The sequence below is a fragment of the Oncorhynchus gorbuscha genome, linkage group LG23 (genome assembly GCF_021184085.1).
Source record: "Oncorhynchus gorbuscha isolate QuinsamMale2020 ecotype Even-year linkage group LG23, OgorEven_v1.0, whole genome shotgun sequence".
NCBI lineage: Eukaryota > Metazoa > Chordata > Actinopteri > Salmoniformes > Salmonidae > Oncorhynchus > Oncorhynchus gorbuscha.
The window spans coordinates 66,036,367-66,059,907 of NC_060195.1; the positions used below are offsets into that span (position 1 = coordinate 66,036,367).

Sequence of the window (23,541 nt, forward strand, 5' to 3'; positions counted from 1 at the left end):
AGTATTTAAAGATGCACTTTGCAGAAATCGCTCTGCCATTTCCTGGTTGCTAAAATTCTAATAATTAGCTTAATTTTTGTTTATGTGACAAACAAGCAAGTATAGTGTAGAGAATCATTGTACCATCTAAACGTCTGTGAAATATATTTTCCATAACCCTAAATATTGTATTTTCAGCTGTTTGAAGCTTGTGTACAAAACAAAAAGTAAAAGACAACGACAAAAATGAAGAATGGGAGCATAGAAATAGGGTACATAGAACATAGTCAATGAAAATGACAGATCTATAACACACTTTTCAATGTGAATTTGGTCTGGTTGCCCAAAAAGTTACATATTGCAGCTTTAACTACCAGTTGCATTTTTTCCAGTCATATGTGGTAAATACCACTTTCCCACTTGGTTATGAATGCAGCATGAGTACCACATACTGGAGAACAACATCTTTGGACAGTTATGGTTGCACCTGTAAATGCAGAAAACCACTTGTCTCTAGCGGTAGCCTTGCCCCAGAACTGTTTGTGCTCTTGCCTACTCCATTGCTGTCAACCCAAACAAACTCAGATAATTCATGGCCAAATGGTAGATCTTAATTATTTTAAATCAATCTCTTTTTATCTTTTTTTGCTCCTAACTTTTTCAAAGTTGGGAGCACTATTCAATGCTCCCGATTAAGAAAGAAAATGTACATCCCTGACTGCTGTTGATTTTGGATGGAGGGGATCAGGACTGACCTGTGAAGAGATTAACCTTCATACTGCTGTCTGATATTGAAATACAATCTCAGAACAGAATCTAACACTATGCTTTTCATCCTTATGACAGTCCTCTTACCCAGCAGCTGGTTAGAGATGACTGCATGAGGGTGAATGTCAGTGGGACCAGCCCCCTTACATGGACAGGTGGGTCATTGTTTTAACAAACAAGCAAAATCATATAAACTATGGTTTCTACTTTTGTCAGATAGATATTTCCTACATGCAACAATGATAGGTAAAAATACACATTATTTATCCCATATCTCCATAACCATATCCCACATTATATCACATCCCACATTATATCACATCCCACATTATATCACATCCCACATTACATCACATCCCACATTACATCACATCCCACATTACATTATATCACATCCCACATTATATCACATCCCACATTATATCACATCCCACATTATATCACATCCCACATTACATCCATATCCCACATTACATCCATATCCCACATTATATCCATATCCCACATTATATCCATATCCCACATTATATCCATATCCCACATTATATCCATATCCCACATTATATCCATATCCCACATTATATCATATCCCACATTGTAGATATCGCTAAGATATAGAACCAAGATCTAGGCCAACCTTTAAAGACCCCTAAAGACAGACATCAGGGAATAGCTGGATGATGATGATGGTGGATCCATTTAGATCGAATAGGGTCAACGTGGAGAGGGTTGTCAACAATCGTCATCCTAACGAAATGAGTGGATCCTGAAGCTACAGCATGTGACCTTCCGGAGGTCATCCTCCTCTGATGCCAAGTGTTTGTGATTGGCTGTCGTGGACATTCTGCTATCGTCTGAGAATGTGGGGTTGAATGTCAACGCTGTAGTCAAACTTTTGTTATGGGCCCAGTCTCTCACCATACAAGCTGTAGTCAAACTGTTGTAATGGGCCCAGTCTCTCACCATACAAGCTGTAGTCAAACTGTTGTAATGGGCCCAGTCTCTCACCATACAAGCTGTAGTCAAACTGTTGTAATGGGCCCAGTCTCTCACCATACAAGCTGTAGTCAAACTGTTGTATTGGGCCCAGTCTCTCACCATACAAGCTGTAGTCAGAACCCGGTGACGAATCCGGGACTCCGGAGTGAGAAACAGTCACTAAACCAACTGAGCCACGAATAGTCGGCAGAACCCAGAAGATGAGGCAGACACAGCAGTACTTGAGACGGTGTATTTAATGAAGTAAAAATTGAAGTTCTTCAGGAAAACATCCACAACCTCAAAAGGAATTCCACAAGAACAAAGGTAATCCTCCAAGACAAAAAGGTAAATCCCACAAGGTGGAAGGTAAACTACATCGACTACAGCTCGGCATTCAACACCATAGTACCCTCCAAGCTCGTCATCAAGCTCGAGACCCTGGGTCTCGACCCCGCCCTGTGCAACTGGGTACTGGACTTCCTGACGGGCCGCCCCCAGGTGGTGAGGGTAGGCAACAACATCTCCTCCCCGCTGATCCTCAACACGGGGGCCCCACAAGGGTGCGTTCTGAGCCCTCTCCTGTACTCCCTGTTCACCCACAACTGCGTGGCCACGCACGCCTCCAACTCAATCATCAAGTTTGCGGACGACACAACAGTGGTAGGCTTGATTACCAACAACGACGAGACGGCCTACAGGGAGGAGGTGAGGGCCCTCGGAGTGTGGTGTCAGGAAAATAACCTCACACTCAACGTCAACAAAACTAAGGAGATGATTGTGGACTTCAGGAAACAGCAGAGGGAACACCCCCCTATCCACATCGATGGAACAGTAGTGGAGAGGGTAGCTAGTTTTAAGTTCCTCGGCATACACATCACAGACAAACTGAATTGGTCCACTCACACTGACAGCGTCGTGAAGAAGGCGCAGCAGCCTCAGGAGGCTGAAGAAATTCGGCTTGTCACCAAAAGCACTCACAAACTTCTACAGATGCACAATCGAGAGCATCCTGGCGGGCTGTATCACCGCCTGGTACGGCAACTGCTCCGCCCTCAACCGTAAGGCTCTCCAGAGGGTAGTGAGGACTGCACAACGCATCACCGGGGGCAAACTACCTGCCCTCCAGGACACCTACACCACCCGTTGTTACAGGAAGGCCATAAAGATCATCAAGGACATCAACCACCCGAACCACTGCCTGTTCACCCCGCTATCATCCAGAAGGCGAGGTCAGTACAGGTGCATCAAAGCTGGGACCGAGAGACTGAAAAACAGCTTCTATCTCAAGGCCATCAGACTGTTAAACAGCCACCACTAACACTGAGTGGCTGCTGCCAACACACTGTCATTGACACTGACCCAACTCCAGCCATTTTAATAATGGGAATTGATGGGAAATGATGTAAATATATCACTAGCCACTTTAAACAATGCTACCTTATATAATGTTACTTACCCTACATTATTCATCTCATATGCATATGTATATACTGTACTCTACATCATCGACTGCATCCTTATGTAACACATGTATCACTAGCCACTTTAACTATGCCACTTTGTTTACTTTGTCTACACACTCATCTCATATGTATATACTGTACTCGATACCATCTACTGTATGCTGCTCTGTACCATCACTCATTCATATATCCTTATGTACATGTTCCTCATCCCCTTACACTGTGTATAAGACAGTAGTTTTGGAATTGTTAGTTAGATTACTTGTTGGTTATCACTGCATTGTCGGAACTAGAAGCACAAGCATTTCGCTACACTCGCATTAACATCTGCTAACCATGTGTATGTGACAAATAAAATTTGATTTGATTTGATTTGTAAAGCACAAAAAGCCTCAACAGATACTCAAAAACAAACAAGAACAAAAAAACAGAATTCCACAAGAGAGTCCACCGGGATCAACAAGAGTTCACAGAGTACTAGGGCTGGGTGCTAACATACAAACACAGAGCAAAGAACTGAGGAAAACAAAGGGTTTAAATACAATCAGGGGAAACGAGGCACAGGTGCAAATAATGATGGGGATCAAGGGAAAACAAAAGGTCAAAAGGCACAATGGGGGCATCTAGTGACCAAAAACCGGAACAACCCTGGCCAAATCCTGACACTGTTGTAATGGGCCCAGTCTCTCACCATACAAGCTGTAGTCAAACTGTTGTATTGGGCCCAGTCACTCACCATACAAGCTGTAGTCAAACTGTTGTAATGGGCCCAGACTCTCACCATACAAGCTGTAGTCAAACTGTTGTAATGGGCCCAGTCTCTCACCATACAAGCATAGAGAGTTTGTAGTTGACCTCTTTTGGCATGAACGGGACAGAAGAAAGGAAAGTCCCATTGTTGCTCCTATATAAATTGAACGTGTAAAACAAACAGGATTCTCCATGCCATGTAGACTTTCATGGACCCATCCGTAGTGCAATAGAACCTATTTTACATGTCTGTGGTGGTACCATAGTACGTGTTGTGGTAGTTAAGCTGTAGCTACTTCAACAATTCAAAGTGCTTCAGTGACCTCAGTTTTATTTATTGTGTTTCCATGAAACAACACCAGCTGTATGTATTGTGTTTCTGTGAAACAGATGCCATGGCAGTCTTGAGTGGTGACTCGGGTGGTCACTCTGGTGGTGGTGAAGTTCTGATGTGCCGGATGGTAATGGGTTCTGACGAATAACACTATCCTACAAGCACCGTCTAATAAACTATGTCTGCTAACCCAGAGAGAGGCTCTGGGGCTGGGGGGGGGGATGCGGCATGGGGCTGGGGAAGGGGGCTGGTGATGGGGGGCTGGGGGCTGGGACTGACAGACACTGATAGGGGAGGCCATTACCATAGCATATGCGGTGTTAGTAATGATTGACTCTCTATATGTTTAGTTATTTATGTGGCCTCCTGGCTGGAATGGTTTTCATATTATTCATAATTTCATAATTAATAAACTTGTGTTTCTATGTTAAACAGTTTTGTTATATTTCAGTCTTCTGTGATGTGTATAAAGTGTAATAATGGGATGCAAACGCAAAATGTAATACATTTCAACTCTAAATCTGACATGGTGCAGGTGTCTGTCTTTTAAGCCCATAACCATGTGTGTGAAGGTGTATACTTTTGTTTCAAATTTGTTTATGACTACCAAGAATCACTCTGTGTGACCCTGATTTTCACTGCAGTGAAAGGTTAAATGCTTCACAAATTGTTTATAAGCAGAGTTTGAGCTCAGCAATTATCAACTGCCCTTCCAGAATGTACATTTAAACATCTATGTCAATGACACATCATACATCGTCTGTGTTTACGGATGATGAGCTAGTGTGCTTGATGCCGGGAGTCACTGTCTTGGCAGGTGGGGTGTCCTCTGTGGAGATTAAACAGAGGATCTCTAGGAAGCTGATTGATCAGTCACAGAGCTGTGCTGCTCGGTGCTTCTGTCTATCTTTAGCTCCTGTAGGGTCTGTGAATGGAGGGCCAAGACTTATCTGACTGGCTGTCATCAAAACCTGTGGTATTTTTAGGGGCGGCTAGCAGCGGCAGGGCAACAGTTGTTCGTCTCCCTCCCCCTCTCTCTCTTTTCTATCTCTCTCTCTCCCTCTCTCCCTCTCCCTCCCTCTCTCTCTCTCTTTCTCGCTCTATCTCTCTCTCCCTCTCTCCTCTCTCTCCCTCTCTCCCTCTCTCCATGACATTGACTCACCGGGCACCGTAGGACCGGGTGACGGAAACCAGCAGGCAGTCAGAGTGGATTGTGTGGCCCCTGTACTGGAGATCCAGACCCCCACCAGTTCCAGAAGCCACAGCCACCTCACTGGATGGACAGATACAGCAACAGGACGAGCCTTGAGAGTTGTGGATCTGTTTGATGATGTTTGGAACAGAGGTTTGATATTGATCAAGACACTCATTTAGCTTTTATTTAGTCAGGACATCTTGAGAGACATTCTTGTCTTAGTGAGAGAGCAGGACTGCAGCAGACCACTGAGAGCGGGAAACATATCCCTACCGGACAGAGCAGACGGCGGCCATTTCAAGGGACGCGGAACCAGACTTACAAAAGTCATTCCAATCAATGGGGTCCAAGTCTTCTTGAACCCTGTGAGGAGATTCTGAAGAGTGGCTTTAATTTGTGGGCTATATTGTCAATGTGGAACAGAGGAAGTGTCACTCTGGAATCACTGGTAAGTTTCTGATTATCATAGTTTGTACGATTGTATCATTATTTAAGCGACGCGGATTGTGTATCATTTCACCTCACCTTTGAGACAGAAGAGGAAATGCAGCAACTCTTGGAGAACACTGGGAGTCGATAAAAGAGCTTCTTTATCAACAGGATCTTTGCCCCCATGGTAACCAAATAGATAACTGGGTCAATGGCATGATCCAGTAGAATGTACTGTGTGACAGCCTTTTGGAGGGAATATACTGCAGCTCCTAGACACATTGGCTGCAGTATCAAATGCCATGTGTTCACGTGTAAGAGAGAGAGAGAATTATCTCTGTATTGGGAAATAGCCCCTGCATGCCAGAGATGAAACCTACAGCTGCTACAGACAAACTATAGGAACATCAACTGCACCACAATGCATTTGGAAGGCTATCGCTGACCCTGATATGGGGTTACTGGTATAGCAACAATGACAGCATGTATTAGGCATTTCTAGAGTTCCCTTTTCCTGATCCCAATCCCCGTGGGCATTCAGATTGTGACTGTCTCTCAGGTAAGGTAGCACATCAACAGTAATCCCAAAATCCCAGGAGGTATCATATTTTCCCTTTAGTGTAAAGTAACTCTTATGTTGGAGAGTAAAGGCGTACATACTGTATGTTACTGTGTGGATTTTCTGTTATCTGACACAAGGCCTCCAGGCAGGGTCTTTATTTGGACAGACGACTTGAAATACTCCTCTGGCTGAGCTACAGCACCAGCTGGGAGGGCTGTGGTCTGTTCGGTTCTGACTGAGACGCTACTTTACTTTTACTAGGTCAACACCACTAGACTGAGGAGAAAGCACTGTCCTTCAGCTTGGGGCTGTATTCAATGTCCTTCTGTTATCACAAAGCAGTGAATACATTGTCCACTAGATGCAAAACATTCAGAGTGAAAGGCTGTAGTACTTCTTCCAAGACAAATCTGATGGGCTGTATGTAAGGCATTATAAACTGGGTGGTTCAAGCCCTGAATGCTGATTGGCTGACAGCCGTGGTATATCAGACCTTATACCACAGGTATGACAAAAAAAATGTTTTTACTGCTCTAATTACGTTGGTAACCAGTTTATAATAGCAATAAGGCATGTCGGGGGTTTGTGATATATGGCCAATATACCACGGCTAAGGGCTGTGTCCAGGCACTTGTGCATAAGAACAGCCCTTAGTCGTGTTATATTAGCCATATACCACACCCCCTCGGGCCTTATTGCTAAATGATGTATGAAAGACATCACTAGATACTGTGTGAGGGTTATGTGGTAACTGTATTATTAATGTACTACGACTCATATCTGCTCTGCAGATTGATATGCGGTAGAGACGACCGTGTGACACAATCTACAAGAGACTTCTACTACGGACCCCATTTGTTTTGCCCATCAGAGTGAGAAGAAGGGACTGAGACAGACGCAGGAAGCCAACATGGACATATTCGGTGGTGCCCCCCGTGTACTGGGCTACTCACGCCCCGTGGCGGCACAGTGTGGCACGGACGCCGTCCTGCAATGCAAGATCGGCGGCGACCCTCGTCCCGAGGTGGTCTGGGAGAAGAAGAATGTACAGATCCTGTCAGAGGGACGCTACAGGCTGTCGGAGGAGGGCCAGGCCTACTTCCTACACATCACTGGGGTCGGGCTGGAGGACGCTGGCCAGTATATCTGCAAGGCCAGTAACAGCGTGGGTGAGACGTGCGCCCCTGCCACACTGAAGGTGGAGAGGAACAGTCAGGAGCGGCAAGGAGCGCAGAAACAGACAGAGGTCAATGGGGTGCAGCAAACCAGGCTGGAGAATGGAGAGTTAGGGGGGCAACGGAATGGGGAGTTGAGAAGGCAACAGAGCAGCGAGTTGGAGGGGCAACAGAACCAGAATGGGGAATATAGACAGCAAGAGAACAGGGAATATGGAGGGCAACAGAATGGAGAGATAGAGCAGAGGAATGGAGAGGTAGACCAACAGAGCAGAAAGGTAGACCAACAGAGGGGAGCGGTAGACCAACAGAGCGGAGCGGTAGACCAACAGTGTGGAGCGGTAGACCAACAGAGCGGAGCGGTAGACCAACAGAGCGGAGCGGTAGACCAACAGAGCGGAGCGGTAGACCAACAGCGGTAGAGAAGGAAAATGGAGAGGAGAGTGAGCGGGACAAAAAGAAGCAGCGCTATGAAGGGGAGCCCCTGCTGTCAGACGACAGACCTCACTTCCTCATCAAGCCCCTCTCCCTGAGGGTGGACCGGGGCGAGGACGCAGCCTTCTCCTGTAAGCTGTCGGGCAACCCTCTGCCCCAGGTGGTGTGGGAGAAGGACGGGAAGAATCTGAGCGACATCTTCGAGAGCGCCCACTTCAACGTCAGCAGCCAGGACGGAGGCTGGTTCCAGCTGAAGATCTTCCGGACGAGGATGCCCGACGGGGGTGTCTACACCTGCAGAGCCCATAATAATCAAGGAGGGGCGCTGGCGGGCGCAGTGCTGCTTGTGGAGCTCGTCCCGGAACGGCAGGAGAGCGGGGCGTCCACGTCAAATGGGCACAGCAACGGGCAGACATCACCTCGTGGTATGAGGCACAGGATGGGAAGACACGGTTTGTCGAGACAGCCGGATGAGCCCAATCTGAACTCTGCCAATGTGAAGAAATTTGCGGTGTCGGAGGGGAAACATGCTAAGTTCCGCTGCTTCGTGACAGGGAAACCTAAGCCTGAGATCATCTGGAAGAAGGACGGAGCGCCCCTAGAGGCTGGGAGGCGTCACCTTCTGTTTGAGGACAGAGAGGGTTACTACACGCTCAAAGTGATGTACTGTAAACATCAGGACACAGGGCTGTACGTGTGTGCTGCGTCCAACGCTCTGGGACACACTCTCAGCTCTGTTTACCTGACTGTCAAAGGTAGGGCTTTAGCAGTGTGTCAGGACTTTTCTTCTCTTTTCTTTTCTTTCTTACAGATGTAGGATCTTAATTTGAGCTAGTTTGCTACAGCAGGAAAATAATCCTGCAGCAACAGGATTTGTGAATTATTATGTGGATTATAATTAATGGACATTTTTCATAAGGAAAAATCAAGTCTTGAATTTCAAAGTGGAAATTACAAATTTCAGAAGCCTTTTAAACCTCAAATACACTACACGTTTTTAATTTCCTGCATTGCTGGAAAGTTCTCCTGCAACAGCGTGGTCAAATGGGGCGGCAGGTAGCCTAGTGGTTAGAGCATTGGGCCAGTAACCAAAAGGTTGCTAGAGCGATTCCCTGAGCTGACAAGGTAAAAATCAGTCAAGGCAGTTAACCTACTGTTCCTAGGCCGTCATTGTAAATACGAATTTGTTCTTAACTGACTTGTCCAGTTAAATGAAGGTTAAAGAAATTAAGATCCCACATCTGTACCATCGTTCTTTCCTTAATTAATTCCTTTGCCATGATGATCAACAATCAGGTTTGATTGAGACGATGAAAGCATGCTCTCACCTGCCTAATTTGATCATGATTTTGAAGGAATAACATTGTGGCAAACCCTCATGCTAGTCAGGAGCATACGTACTTACTGTATGTTCCTGACTAGCATGAGTACGTACCGTATGTTCCTGACTAGCATGAGTACGTACTGTATGTTCCTGACTAGCATGAGTACGTACTGTATGTTCCTGACTAGCATGAGTACATACTGTATGTTCCTGACTAGCATGAGTACGTACTGTATGTTCCTGACTAGCATGAGTATGTACTGTATGTTCCTGACTAGCATGAGTACGTACTGTATGTTCCTGACTAGCATGAGTACATAATGTATGTTCCTGACTAGCATGAGTATGTACTGTATGTTCCTGACTAGCATGAGTACGTACCGTATGTTCCTGACTAGCATGAGTACGTACTGTATGTTCCTGACTAGCATGAGTACATACTGTATGTTCCTGACTAGCATGAGTACATACTGTATGTTCCTGACTAGCATGAGTACATACTGTATGTTCCTGACTAGCATGAGTACGTAGTGTATGTTCCTGACTAGCATGAGTACGTACTGTATGTTCCTGACTAGCATGAGTACGTACTGTATGTTCCTGACTAGCATGAGTACGTACTGTATGTTCCTGACTAGCATGAGTACGTACTGTATGTTCCTGACTAGCATGAGTACGTACTGTATGTTGCTGACTAGCATGAGTACGTACTGTATGTTCTTGACTAGCATGAGTACGTACTGTATGTTCCTGACTAGCATGAGGGTTTGCCACAATGTTTCTTACGTCATAGAAATGCCATAGGGAGAGAGTTAGATTTTCAGCTGTCACAACTAATTGCTCTATAGAGAGTTCAGTAGATTGTGGAAATGCATTGCTAAAAAATCCCAGTTGAGTCACCCTAATAATTGGTAATTGTTTAGTCATCATTATAGGATAATCCCAGGGTGATCCAGCCATCACACAGCACACTGAGTCAGCTGGCTACGTAAATGAAATGGTATCTGTCTCATCTAGGCATCCACATCCCTAATCTACCAGGGAGTTATTTCCATAGAGTCTTGATAGGTGGAGATAAACACAGGTCTTCCTAACCCTACCTCCCCCTTAGTATCTTCCCCCCTCCGCTAGCTTCCCTTCTCCCCCTACCTCCTGCATGTCTCCCCTGCCCACCCCAATGCCTCTTTGTCCCTACCTCCCCCCAGTCTCTTTCCACTAGCTTCCCTTCTTCCCCTCTCCCCCTAGCTTCCCTTCTCCCCCTCCCCCTAGCTTCCCTTCTTCCCCTCTCCCCTAGCTTCCCTTCTCCCCCTACCTCCTGCATGTCTCCCCTGCCCACCCCAATGCCTCTGTGTCCCTACCTCTCCCCAGTCTCTTTCCCCTAGATTCCCTTCTTCCCCTCTCCCCCTAGCTTCCCTTCGTCCCCTCTCCCCCTAGCTTCCCTTCTTCCCCCTCCCCTAGATTCCCTTCTTCCCCTCTCCCCCTAGCTTCCCTTCGCCCCCTCTCCGCCTAGCTTCCCTTCTTCCCCTCTCCCCTAGCTTCCCTTCTTCCCCCTCCCCCTAGCTTCCCTTCTTCCCCTCTCCCCCTAGCTTCCATTCTTCCCCTCTCCCCCTAGCTTCCCTTCGCCCCCTACCTCCTGCATGTCTCCTCTGCCCACCCCACTGCCTCCGTATCCCTACCTCCCCCAGTCTCTTTCCCCTAGCTTCCCTTCTTCCCCTCTCCCCTAGCTTCCCTTCTTCCCCTCTCCCCTAGCTTCCATTCTTCCACTCTCCCACTAGCTTCCCTTCTCTCCCTACCTCCTGCATGTGACCATGTGTCCCTATGTTTAGAGACTGAATCAGCTGTGACCATGTGTCCAAAGTTCACAGCAATGTCAATAGATTGGTAGAAATAACCCTAAAAGTTTACTTGAAATGTAGTTGAAATTACTGTTTGTTCAAATCCTGCAGTCAATCATAGCATAAGTCATGAAATGTGCTCATGAAATGTGTTATACCTTGATCAAAACTCAACCAATGACTGGAATAACCTAAAATGTGTGTAAAACACTGTAAAAACAACCTAAAATGTATCTGAAGCATTGTAAAAACAACCTAAAATGTGCCTAAAGCATTGTAAAAACAACCTAAAATGTATCTGAAGCATTGTAAAAACAACCTAAAATGTATCTGAAGCATTGTAGAAACAACCTAAAATGTATCTAAAGCATTGTAAAAACAACCTAAAATGTGCCTAAAGCATTGTAGAAACAACCTAAAATGTATCTGAAGCATTGTAAAAACAACCTAAAATGTATCTGAAGCATTGTAAAAACAACCTAAAATGTATCTGAAGCATTGTAAAAACAACCTAAAATGTATCTGAAGCATTGTAAAAACAACCTAAAATGTGCCTAAAGCATTGTAGAAACAACCTAAAATGTATCTGAAGCATTGTAAAAACAACCTAAAATGTATCTGAAGCATTGTAAAAACAACCTAAAATGTATCTGAAGCATTGTAAAAACAACCTAAAATGTATCTGAAGCATTGTAAAAACAACCTAAAATGTGCCTAAAGCATTGTAAAAACAACCTAAAATGTATCTGAAGCATTGTAAAAACAACCTAAAATGTATCTGAAGCATTGTAGAAACAACCTAAAATGTATCTAAAGCATTGTAAAAACAACCTAAAATGTGCCTAAAGCATTGTAGAAACAACCTAAAATGTATCTGAAGCATTGTAAAAACAACCTAAAATGTATCTGAAGCATTGTAAAAACAACCTAAAATGTATCTGAAGCATTGTAAAAACAACCTAAAATGTATCTGAAGCATTGTAAAAACAACCTAAAATGTGCCTAAAGCATTGTAGAAACAACCTAAAATGTATCTGAAGCATTGTAAAAACAACCTAAAATGTATCTGAAGCATTGTAAAAACAACCTAAAATGTATCTGAAGCATTGTAAAAACAACCTAAAATGTATCTTAAGCATTGTAAAAACAACCTAAAATGTATCTGAAGCATTGTAAAAACAACCTAAAATGTATCTGAAGCATTGTAAAAACAACCTAAAATGTATCTGAAGCATTGTAAAAACAACCTAAAATGTATCTGAAGCATTGTAAAAACAACCTAAAATGTATCTGAAGCATTGTAAAAACAACCTAAAATATATCTGAAGCATTGTAAAAACAACCTAAAATGTATCTGAAGCATTGTAAAAACAACCTAAAATGTATCTGAAGCATTGTAAAAACAACCTAAAATGTGCCTAAAGCATTGTAGAAACAACCTAAAATGTATCTGAAGCATTGTAAAAACAACCTAAAATGTATCTGAAGCATTGTAAAAACAACCTAAAATGTATCTGAAGCATTGTAAAAACAACCTAAAATATATCTGAAGCATTGTAAAAACAACCTAAAATGTATCTGAAGCATTGTAAAAACAACCTAAAATGTACCTAAAGCATTGTAAAAACAACCTAAAATGTACCTAAAGCATTGTAAAAACAACCTAAAATGTATCTAAAGCATTGTAAAAACAACCTAAAATGTACCTAAAGCATTGTAAAAACAACCTAAAAATGTATCTAAAGCACTGTAAAAACAACCTCAAATGTAGGTTAAGCACTGTAAAAACAACCTAAAATGTGCCTAAAGCATTGTAAAAACAACCTAAAATGTATCTGAAGCATTGTAAAAACAACCTAAAATGTATCTGAAGCATTGTAAAAACAACCTAAAATGTAGGTTAAGCACTGTAAAAACAACCTAAAATGTATCTAAAGCATTGTAAAAACAACCTAAAATGTACCTAAAGCACTTTAAAAACAACCTAAAATGTATCTGAAGCATTGTAAAAACAGCCTAAAATGTATCTGAAGCATTGTAAAAACAACCGAAAATGTATCTGAAGCATTGTAAAAACAACCTAAAATGTATCTGAAGCATTGTAAAAACAACCTAAAATGTATCTGAAGCATTGTAAAAACAACCTAAAATGTATCTGAAGCATTGTAAAAACAACCTAAAATATATCTGAAGCATTGTAAAAACAACCTAAAATGTATCTGAAGCATTGTAAAAACAACCTAAAATGTACCTAAAGCATTGTAAAAACAACCTAAAATGTACCTAAAGCATTGTAAAAACAACCTAAAATGTATCTAAAGCATTGTAAAAACAACCTAAAATGTACCTAAAGCATTGTAAAAACAACCTAAAAATGTATCTAAAGCACTGTAAAAACAACCTCAAATGTAGGTTAAGCACTGTAAAAACAACCTAAAATGTGCCTAAAGCATTGTAAAAACAACCTAAAATGTATCTGAAGCATTGTAAAAACAACCTAAAATGTATCTGAAGCATTGTAAAAACAACCTAAAATGTATCTGAAGCATTGTAAAAACAACCTAAAATGTATCTGAAGCATTGTAAAAACAACCTAAAATGTATCTGAAGCATTGTAAAAACAACCTAAAATGTATCTGAAGCATTGTAAAAACAACCTAAAATGTAGGTTAAGCACTGTAAAAACAACCTAAAATGTATCTAAAGCATTGTAAAAACAACCTAAAATGTACCTAAAGCACTGTAAAAACAACCTAAAATGTATCTGAAGCATTGTAAAAACAGCCTAAAATGTATCTGAAGCATTGTAAAAACAACCGAAAATGTATCTGAAGCATTGTAAAAACAACCGAAAATGTATCTGAAGCATTGTAAAAACAACCTAAAATGTATCTGAAGCATTGTAAAAACAACCTAAAATGTAGGTTAAGCACTGTAAAAACAACCTAAAATGTATCTAAAGCATTGTAAAAACAACCTAAAATGTACCTAAAGCACTGTAAAAACAACCTAAAATGTATCTGAAGCATTGTAAAAACAGCCTAAAATGTATCTGAAGCATTGTAAAAACAACCGAAAATGTATCTGAAGCATTGTAAAAACAACCTAAAATGTATCTGAAGCATTGTAAAAACAACCTAAAATGTATCTGAAGCATTGTAAAAACAACCTAAAATGTGCCTAAAGCATTGTAAAAACAACCTCAAATGTATCTAAAGCATTGTAAAAAAACCTCAAATGTATCTGAAGCATTGTAACAACAACCTAAAATGTGGGTTAAACACTGTAAGAACAACCTAAAATGTGCCTAAAGCATTGTAGAAACAACCTAAAATGTATCTGAAGCATTGTAAAAACAACCTAAAATGTATCTGAAGCATTGTAAAAACAACCTAAAATGTATCTGAAGCATTGTAAAAACAACCTAAAATGTAGGTTAAGCACTGTAAAAACAACCTAAAATGTATCTAAAGCATTGTAAAAACAACCTAAAATGTACCTAAAGCACTGTAAAAACAACCTAAAATGTATCTGAAGCATTGTAAAAACAGCCTAAAATGTATCTGAAGCATTGTAAAAACAACCGAAAATGTATCTGAAGCATTGTAAAAACAACCTAAAATGTATCTGAAGCATTGTAAAAACAACCTAAAATGTATCTGAAGCATTGTAAAAACAACCTAAAATGTATCTGAAGCATTGTAAAAACAACCTAAAATGTATCTGAAGCATTGTAAAAACAACCTAAAATGTATCTAAAGCATTGTAAAAACAACCTCAAATGTATCTAAAGCATTGTAAAAACAACCTCAAATGTATCTAAAGCATTGTAAAAACAACCTCAAATGTGCCTAAAGCATTGTAAAAACAACCTCAAATGTATCTAAAGCATTGTAAAAAAAACTCAAATGTATCTGAAGAATTGTAACAACCTAAAATGTGGGTTAAACACTGTAAGAACAACCTAAAATGTGCCTAAAGCATTGTAGAAACAACCTAAAATGTATCTGAAGCATTGTAAAAACAACCTAAAATGTATCTGAAGCATTGTAAAAACAACCTAAAATGTATCTAAAGCACTGTAAAAACAACCTAAAATGTATCTGAAGCATTGTAAAAACAACCTAAAATGTACCTAAAGCATTGTAAAAACAACCTAAAAATGTATCTAAAGCACTGTAAAAACAACCTCAAATGTAGGTTAAGCACTGTAAAAACAACCTAAAATGTGCCTAAAGCATTGTAAAAACAACCTAAAATGTATCTGAAGCATTGTAAAAACAACCTAAAATGTATCTGAAGCATTGTAAAAACAACCTAAAATGTAGGTTAAGCACTGTAAAAACAACCTAAAATGTATCTAAAGCATTGTAAAAACAACCTAAAATGTACCTAAAGCACTGTAAAAACAACCTAAAATGTATCTGAAGCATTGTAAAAACAGCCTAAAATGTATCTGAAGCATTGTAAAAACAACCGAAAATGTATCTGAAGCATTGTAAAAACAACCTAAAATGTATCTGAAGCATTGTAAAAACAACCTAAAATGTATCTGAAGCATTGTAAAAACAACCTAAAATGTATCTGAAGCATTGTAAAACAACCTAAAATATATCTGAAGCATTGTAAAAACAACCTAAAATGTATCTGAAGCATTGTAAAAACAACCTAAAATGTACCTAAAGCATTGTAAAAACAACCTAAAATGTACCTAAAGCATTGTAAAAACAACCTAAAATGTATCTAAAGCATTGTAAAAACAACCTAAAATGTACCTAAAGCATTGTAAAAACAACCTAAAAATGTATCTAAAGCACTGTAAAAACAACCTCAAATGTAGGTTAAGCACTGTAAAAACAACCTAAAATGTGCCTAAAGCATTGTAAAAACAACCTAAAATGTATCTGAAGCATTGTAAAAACAACCTAAAATGTATCTGAAGCATTGTAAAAACAACCTAAAATGTATCTGAAGCATTGTAAAAACAACCTAAAATGTATCTGAAGCATTGTAAAAACAACCTAAAATGTATCTGAAGCATTGTAAAAACAACCTAAAATGTATCTGAAGCATTGTAAAAACAACCTAAAATGTAGGTTAAGCACTGTAAAAACAACCTAAAATGTATCTAAAGCATTGTAAAAACAACCTAAAATGTACCTAAAGCACTGTAAAAACAACCTAAAATGTATCTGAAGCATTGTAAAAACAGCCTAAAATGTATCTGAAGCATTGTAAAAACAACCGAAAATGTATCTGAAGCATTGTAAAAACAACCGAAAATGTATCTGAAGCATTGTAAAAACAACCTAAAATGTATCTGAAGCATTGTAAAAACAACCTAAAATGTAGGTTAAGCACTGTAAAAACAACCTAAAATGTATCTAAAGCATTGTAAAAACAACCTAAAATGTACCTAAAGCACTGTAAAAACAACCTAAAATGTATCTGAAGCATTGTAAAAACAGCCTAAAATGTATCTGAAGCATTGTAAAAACAACCGAAAATGTATCTGAAGCATTGTAAAAACAACCTAAAATGTATCTGAAGCATTGTAAAAACAACCTAAAATGTATCTGAAGCATTGTAAAAACAACCTAAAATGTGCCTAAAGCATTGTAAAAACAACCTCAAATGTATCTAAAGCATTGTAAAAAAAACTCAAATGTATCTGAAGCATTGTAACAACAACCTAAAATGTGGGTTAAACACTGTAAGAACAACCTAAAATGTGCCTAAAGCATTGTAGAAACAACCTAAAATGTATCTGAAGCATTGTAAAAACAACCTAAAATGTATCTGAAGCATTGTAAAAACAACCTAAAATGTATCTGAAGCATTGTAAAAACAACCTAAAATGTGGGTTAAACACTGTAAGAACAACCTAAAATGTGCCTAAAGCATTGTAGAAACAACCTAAAATGTATCTGAAGCATTGTAAAAACAACCTAAAATGTATCTGAAGCATTGTAAAAACAACCTAAAATGTATCTGAAGCATTGTAAAAACAACCTAAAATGTAGGTTAAGCACTGTAAAAACAACCTAAAATGTATCTAAAGCATTGTAAAAACAACCTAAAATGTACCTAAAGCACTGTAAAAACAACCTAAAATGTATCTGAAGCATTGTAAAAACAGCCTAAAATGTATCTGAAGCACTGTAAAAACAACCTAAAATGTATCTGAAGCATTGTAAAAACAACCTAAAATGTATCTAAAGCACTGTAAAAACAACCTAAAATGTATCTGAAGCATTGTAAAAACAACCTAAAATGTATCTGAAGCATTGTAAAAACAACCTAAAATGTATCTGAAGCATTGTAAAAACAACCTAAAATGTGCCTAAAGCATTGTAAAAACAACCTCAAATGTATCTAAAGCATTGTAAAAAAACCTCAAATGTATCTGAAGCATTGTAACAACAACCTAAAATGTGGGTTAAACACTGTAAGAACAACCTAAAATGTGCCTAAAGCATTGTAGAAACAACCTAAAATGTATCTGAAGCATTGTAAAAACAACCGAAAATGTATCTGAAGCATTGTAAAAACAACCTAAAATGTAGGTTAAGCACTGTAAAAACAACCTAAAATGTATCTAAAGCACTGTAAAAACAACCTAAAATGTACCTAAAGCACTGTAAAAACAACCTAAAATGTATCTGAAGCATTGTAAAAACAGCCTAAAATGTATCTGAAGCATTGTAAAAACAACCGAAAATGTATCTGAAGCATTGTAAAAACAACCTAAAATGTATCTGAAGCATTGTAAAAACAACCTAAAATGTATCTGAAGCATTGTAAAAACAACCTAAAATGTATCTGAAGCATTGTAAAAACAACCTAAAATGTATCTGAAGCATTGTAAAAACAACCTAAAATGTATCTAAAGCATTGTAAAAACAACCTAAAATGTATCTAAAGCATTGTAAAAACAACCTCAAATGTATCTAAAGCATTGTAAAAACAACCTCAAATGTGCCTAAAGCATTGTAAAAACAACCTCAAATGTATCTAAAGCATTGTAAAAAAAACTCAAATGTATCTGAAGAATTGTAACAACAACCTAAAATGTGGGTTAAACACTGTAAGAACAACCTAAAATGTGCCTAAAGCATTGTAGAAACAACCTAAAATGTATCTGAAGCATTGTAAAAACAACCTAAAATGTATCTGAAGCATTGTAAAAACAACCTAAAATGTATCTAAAGCACTGTAAAAACAACCTAAAATGTATCTGAAGCATTGTAAAAACAACCTAAAATGTACCTAAAGCATTGTAAAAACAACCTAAAAATGTATCTAAAGCACTGTAAAAACAACCTCAAATGTAGGTTAAGCACTGTAAAAACAACCTAAAATGTGCCTAAAGCATTGTAAAAACAACCTAAAATGTATCTGAAGCATTGTAAAAACAACCTAAAATGTATCTGAAGCATTGTAAAAACAACCTAAAATGTAGGTTAAGCACTGTAAAAACAACCTAAAATGTATCTAAAGCATTGTAAAAACAACCTAAAATGTACCTAAAGCACTGTAAAAACAACCTAAAATGTATCTGAAGCATTGTAAAAACAGCCTAAAATGTATCTGAAGCATTGTAAAAACAACCGAAAATGTATCTGAAGCATTGTAAAAACAACCTAAAATGTATCTGAAGCATTGTAAAAACAACCTAAAATGTATCTGAAGCATTGTAAAAACAACCTAAAATGTATCTGAAGCATTGTAAAAACAACCTAAAATATATCTGAAGCATTGTAAAAACAACCTAAAATGTATCTGAAGCATTGTAAAAACAACCTAAAATGTACCTAAAGCATTGTAAAAACAACCTAAAATGTACCTAAAGCATTGTAAAAACAACCTAAAATGTATCTAAAGCATTGTAAAAACAACCTAAAATGTACCTAAAGCATTGTAAAAACAACCTAAAAATGTATCTAAAGCACTGTAAAAACAACCTCAAATGTAGGTTAAGCACTGTAAAAACAACCTAAAATGTGCCTAAAGCATTGTAAAAACAACCTAAATGCATTGTAAAAACAACCTAAAATGTATCTGAAGCATTGTAAAAACAACCTAAAATGTATCTGAAGCATTGTAAAAACAACCTAAAATGTATCTGAAGCATTGTAAAAACAACCTAAAATGTATCTGAAGCATTGTAAAAACAACCTAAAATGTGCCTAAAGCATTGTAAAAACAACCTAAAATGTATCTGAAGCATTGTAAAACAACCTAAAATGTATCTGAAGCATTGTAAAAACAACCTAAAATGTATCTGAAGCATTGTAAAAACAACCTAAAATGTATCTGAAGCATTGTAAAAACAACCTAAAATGTATCTGAAGCATTGTAAAAACAACCTAAAATGTATCTGAAGCATTGTAAAAACAACCTAAAATGTACCTAAAGCACTGTAAAAACAACCTAAAATGTATCTGAAGCATTGTAAAAACAGCCTAAAATGTATCTGAAGCATTGTAAAAACAACCGAAAATGTATCTGAAGCATTGTAAAAACAACCGAAAATGTATCTGAAGCATTGTAAAAACAACCTAAAATGTATCTGAAGCATTGTAAAAACAACCTAAAATGTAGGTTAAGCACTGTAAAAACAACCTAAAATGTATCTAAAGCATTGTAAAAACAACCTAAAATGTACCTAAAGCACTGTAAAAACAACCTAAAATGTATCTGAAGCATTGTAAAAACAGCCTAAAATGTATCTGAAGCATTGTAAAAACAACCGAAAATGTATCTGAAGCATTGTAAAAACAACCTAAAATGTATCTGAAGCATTGTAAAAACAACCTAAAATGTATCTGAAGCATTGTAAAAACAACCTAAAATGTGCCTAAAGCATTGTAAAAACAACCTCAAATGTATCTAAAGCATTGTAAAAAAACCTCAAATGTATCTGAAGCATTGTAACAACAACCTAAAATGTGGGTTAAACACTGTAAGAACAACCTAAAATGTGCCTAAAGCATTGTAGAAACAACCTAAAATGTATCTGAAGCATTGTAAAAACAACCTAAAATGTATCTGAAGCATTGTAAAAACAACCTAAAATGTATCTGAAGCATTGTAAAAACAACCTAAAATGTAGGTTAAGCATTGTAAAAACAACCTAAAATGTATCTAAAGCATTGTAAAAACAACCTAAAATGTATCTAAAGCACTGTAAAAACAACCTAAAATGTATCTAAAGCACTGTAAAAACAACCTAAAATGTATCTGAAGCATTGTAAAAACAACCTAAAATGTATCTGAAGCATTGTAAAAACAACCTAAAATGTATCTGAAGCATTGTAAAAACAACCTAAAATGTATCTGAAGCATTGTAAAAACAACCTAAAATGTATCTGAAGCATTGTAAAAACAACCTAAAATGTATCTGAAGCATTGTAAAAACAACCTAAAATGTATCTAAAGCATTGTAAAAACAACCTAAAATGTATCTAAAGCATTGTAAAAACAACCTCAAATGTATCTAAAGCATTGTAAAAACAACCTAAAATGTATCTAAAGCATTGTAAAACAAAAAAACAACCTAAAAATGTATTAAAGCATTGTAAAAACAACCTCAAATGTGCCTAAAGCATTGTAAAAACAACCTCAAATGTATCTAAAGCATTGTAAAAAAACCTAAAATGTATCTGAAGCATTGTAAAAACAACCTAAAATGTATTTAAAGCACTGTAAAACAACCTAAAATGTATCTAAAGCATTGTAAAAACAACCTAAAAATCAACTGTAAAAACAACCTAAAATGTATCTGAAGCATTGTAAAAACAACCTAAAATGTATCTGAAGCATTGTAAAAACAACCTAAAATGTATCTAAAGCATTGTAAAAACAACCTCAAATGTATCTGAAGCATTGTAAAAACAACCTAAAATGTATCTGAAGCATTGTAAAAACAACCTAAAATGTGAAGCATTGTAAAACAACCTAAAATGTATCTGAAGCATTGTAAAAACAACCTAAAATGTATCTAAGCATTGTAAAAACAACCTAAAATGTATCTAAAGCATTGTAAAAACAACCTAAAATGTATCTAAAGCATTGTAAAAACAACCTAAAATGTATCTAAAGCATTGTAAAAACAACCTAAAAAAAAAATGTATCTGAAGCATTGTAAAACAACCTAAAATGTGGGTTAAACACTGTAAAAACAACCTAAAATGTGCCTAAAGCATTGTAAAAACAACCTAAAATGTATCTGAAGCATTGTAAAAACAACCTAAAATGTATCTGAAGCATTGTAAAAACAACCTAAAATGTATCTAAAGCACTGTAAAAACAACCTAAAATGTATCTGAAGCATTGTAAAAACAACCTAAAATGTATCTAAAGCATTGTAAAAACAACCTAAAATGTATCTGAAGCATTGTAAAAACAACCAACCTAAAAATGTATCTGAAGCATTGTAAAAACAACCTAAAATGTATCTAAAGCATTGTAAAAACAACCTAAAATGTATCTAAAGCATTGTAAAAACAACCTAAAATGTATCTAAAGCATTGTAAAAACAACCTCAAATGTGCATAAAGCATTGTAAAACAACCTAAAAATCTGTAAAAACTAAAATGTAAAGCATTGTAAAAACAACCTAAAATGTATCTAAAGCATTGTAAAAACAACCTAAAATGTGGGTTAAACACTGTAAGAACAACCTAAAATGTATCTAAAGCATTGTAAAAACAACCTAAAATATGGGTTAAACACTGTAAGAACAACCTAAAATGTACCTAAAGCATTGTAAAAACAACCTAAAATGTATCTAAAGCATTGTAAAAACAACCTAAAATGTATCTAAAGCATTGTAAAAACAACCTAAAATGTACCTAAAGCATTGTAAAAACAACCTAAAATGTATCTGAAGCATTGTAAAAACAACCTAAAATGTATCTGAAGCATTGTAAAAACAACCTAAAATGTACCTAAAGCACTGCAAAAACAACCTAAAATGTACCTAAAGCACTGTAAAAACAACCTAAAATGTATCTAAAGCATTGTAAAAACAACCTAAAATGTACCTAAAGCATTGTAAAAACAACCTAAAATGTATCTGAAGCATTGTAAAAACAACCTAAAATGTATCTGAAGCATTGTAAAAACAACCTAAAATGTATCTGAAGCATTGTAAAAACAACCTAAAATGTAGGTTAAGCACTGTAAAAACAACCTAAAATGTATCTAAAGCATTGTAAAAACAACCTAAAATGTACCTAAAGCACTGTAAAAACAACCTAAAATGTATCTGAAGCATTGTAAAAACAGCCTAAAATGTATCTGAAGCATTGTAAAAACAACCGAAAATGTATCTGAAGCATTGTAAAAACAACCTAAAATGTATCTGAAGCATTGTAAAAACAACCTAAAATGTATCTGAAGCATTGTAAAAACAACCTAAAATGTGCCTAAAGCATTGTAAAAACAACCTCAAATGTATCTAAAGCATTGTAAAAAACCTCAAATGTATCTGAAGCATTGTAACAACAACCTAAAATGTGGGTTAAACACTGTAAGAACAACCTAAAATGTGCCTAAAGCATTGTAGAAACAACCTAAAATGTATCTGAAGCATTGTAAAAACAACCTAAAATGTATCTGAAGCATTGTAAAAACAACCTAAAATGTATCTGAAGCATTGTAAAAACAACCTAAAATGTAGGTTAAGCACTGTAAAAACAACCTAAAATGTATCTAAAGCATTGTAAAAACAACCTAAAATGTACCTAAAGCACTGTAAAAACAACCTAAAATGTATCTGAAGCATTGTAAAAACAGCCTAAAATGTATCTGAAGCATTGTAAAAACAACCGAAAATGTATCTGAAGCATTGTAAAAACAACCTAAAATGTATCTGAAGCATTGTAAAAACAACCTAAAATGTATCTGAAGCATTGTAAAAACAACCTAAAATGTATCTAAAGCATTGTAAAAACAACCTAAAATGTATCTGAAGCATTGTAAAAACAACCTAAAATGTATCTAAAGCATTGTAAAAACAACCTAAAATGTATCTAAAGCATTGTAAAAACAACCTCAAATGTATCTAAAGCATTGTCAAAAAACAACCTAAAATGTAAACCTAAAGCATTGTAAAAACAACCTCAAATGTATCTAAAGCATTGTAAAAAAAACTCAAATGTATCTGAAGAATTGTAACAACAACCTAAAATGTGCCTAAAGCATTGTAACAACAACCTAAAATGTATCTGAAGCATTGTAAAAACAACCTAAAATGTATCTAAAGCATTGTAAAAACAACCTCAAATGTGCATAAAGCATTGTAA

General features: G+C 37.3%; 1 protein-coding gene across 1 annotated transcript in view; it reads left to right on the forward strand.

The window, feature by feature from the left end:
- The first annotated feature begins 5,419 nt into the window (after positions 1 to 5,419).
- LOC124011155 (obscurin-like protein 1) overlaps positions 5,420 to 23,541 on the forward strand; it is a 33,345-nt gene continuing 15,223 nt past the window's right edge. Inside the window, 3 exon segments of the mRNA XM_046324228.1 lie at positions 5,420 to 5,918; positions 7,253 to 7,745; positions 8,045 to 8,826. Coding sequence (XP_046180184.1) covers positions 7,372 to 7,745; positions 8,045 to 8,826 — 1,156 coding nt within the window. The 5' untranslated portion in view covers positions 5,420 to 5,918; positions 7,253 to 7,371.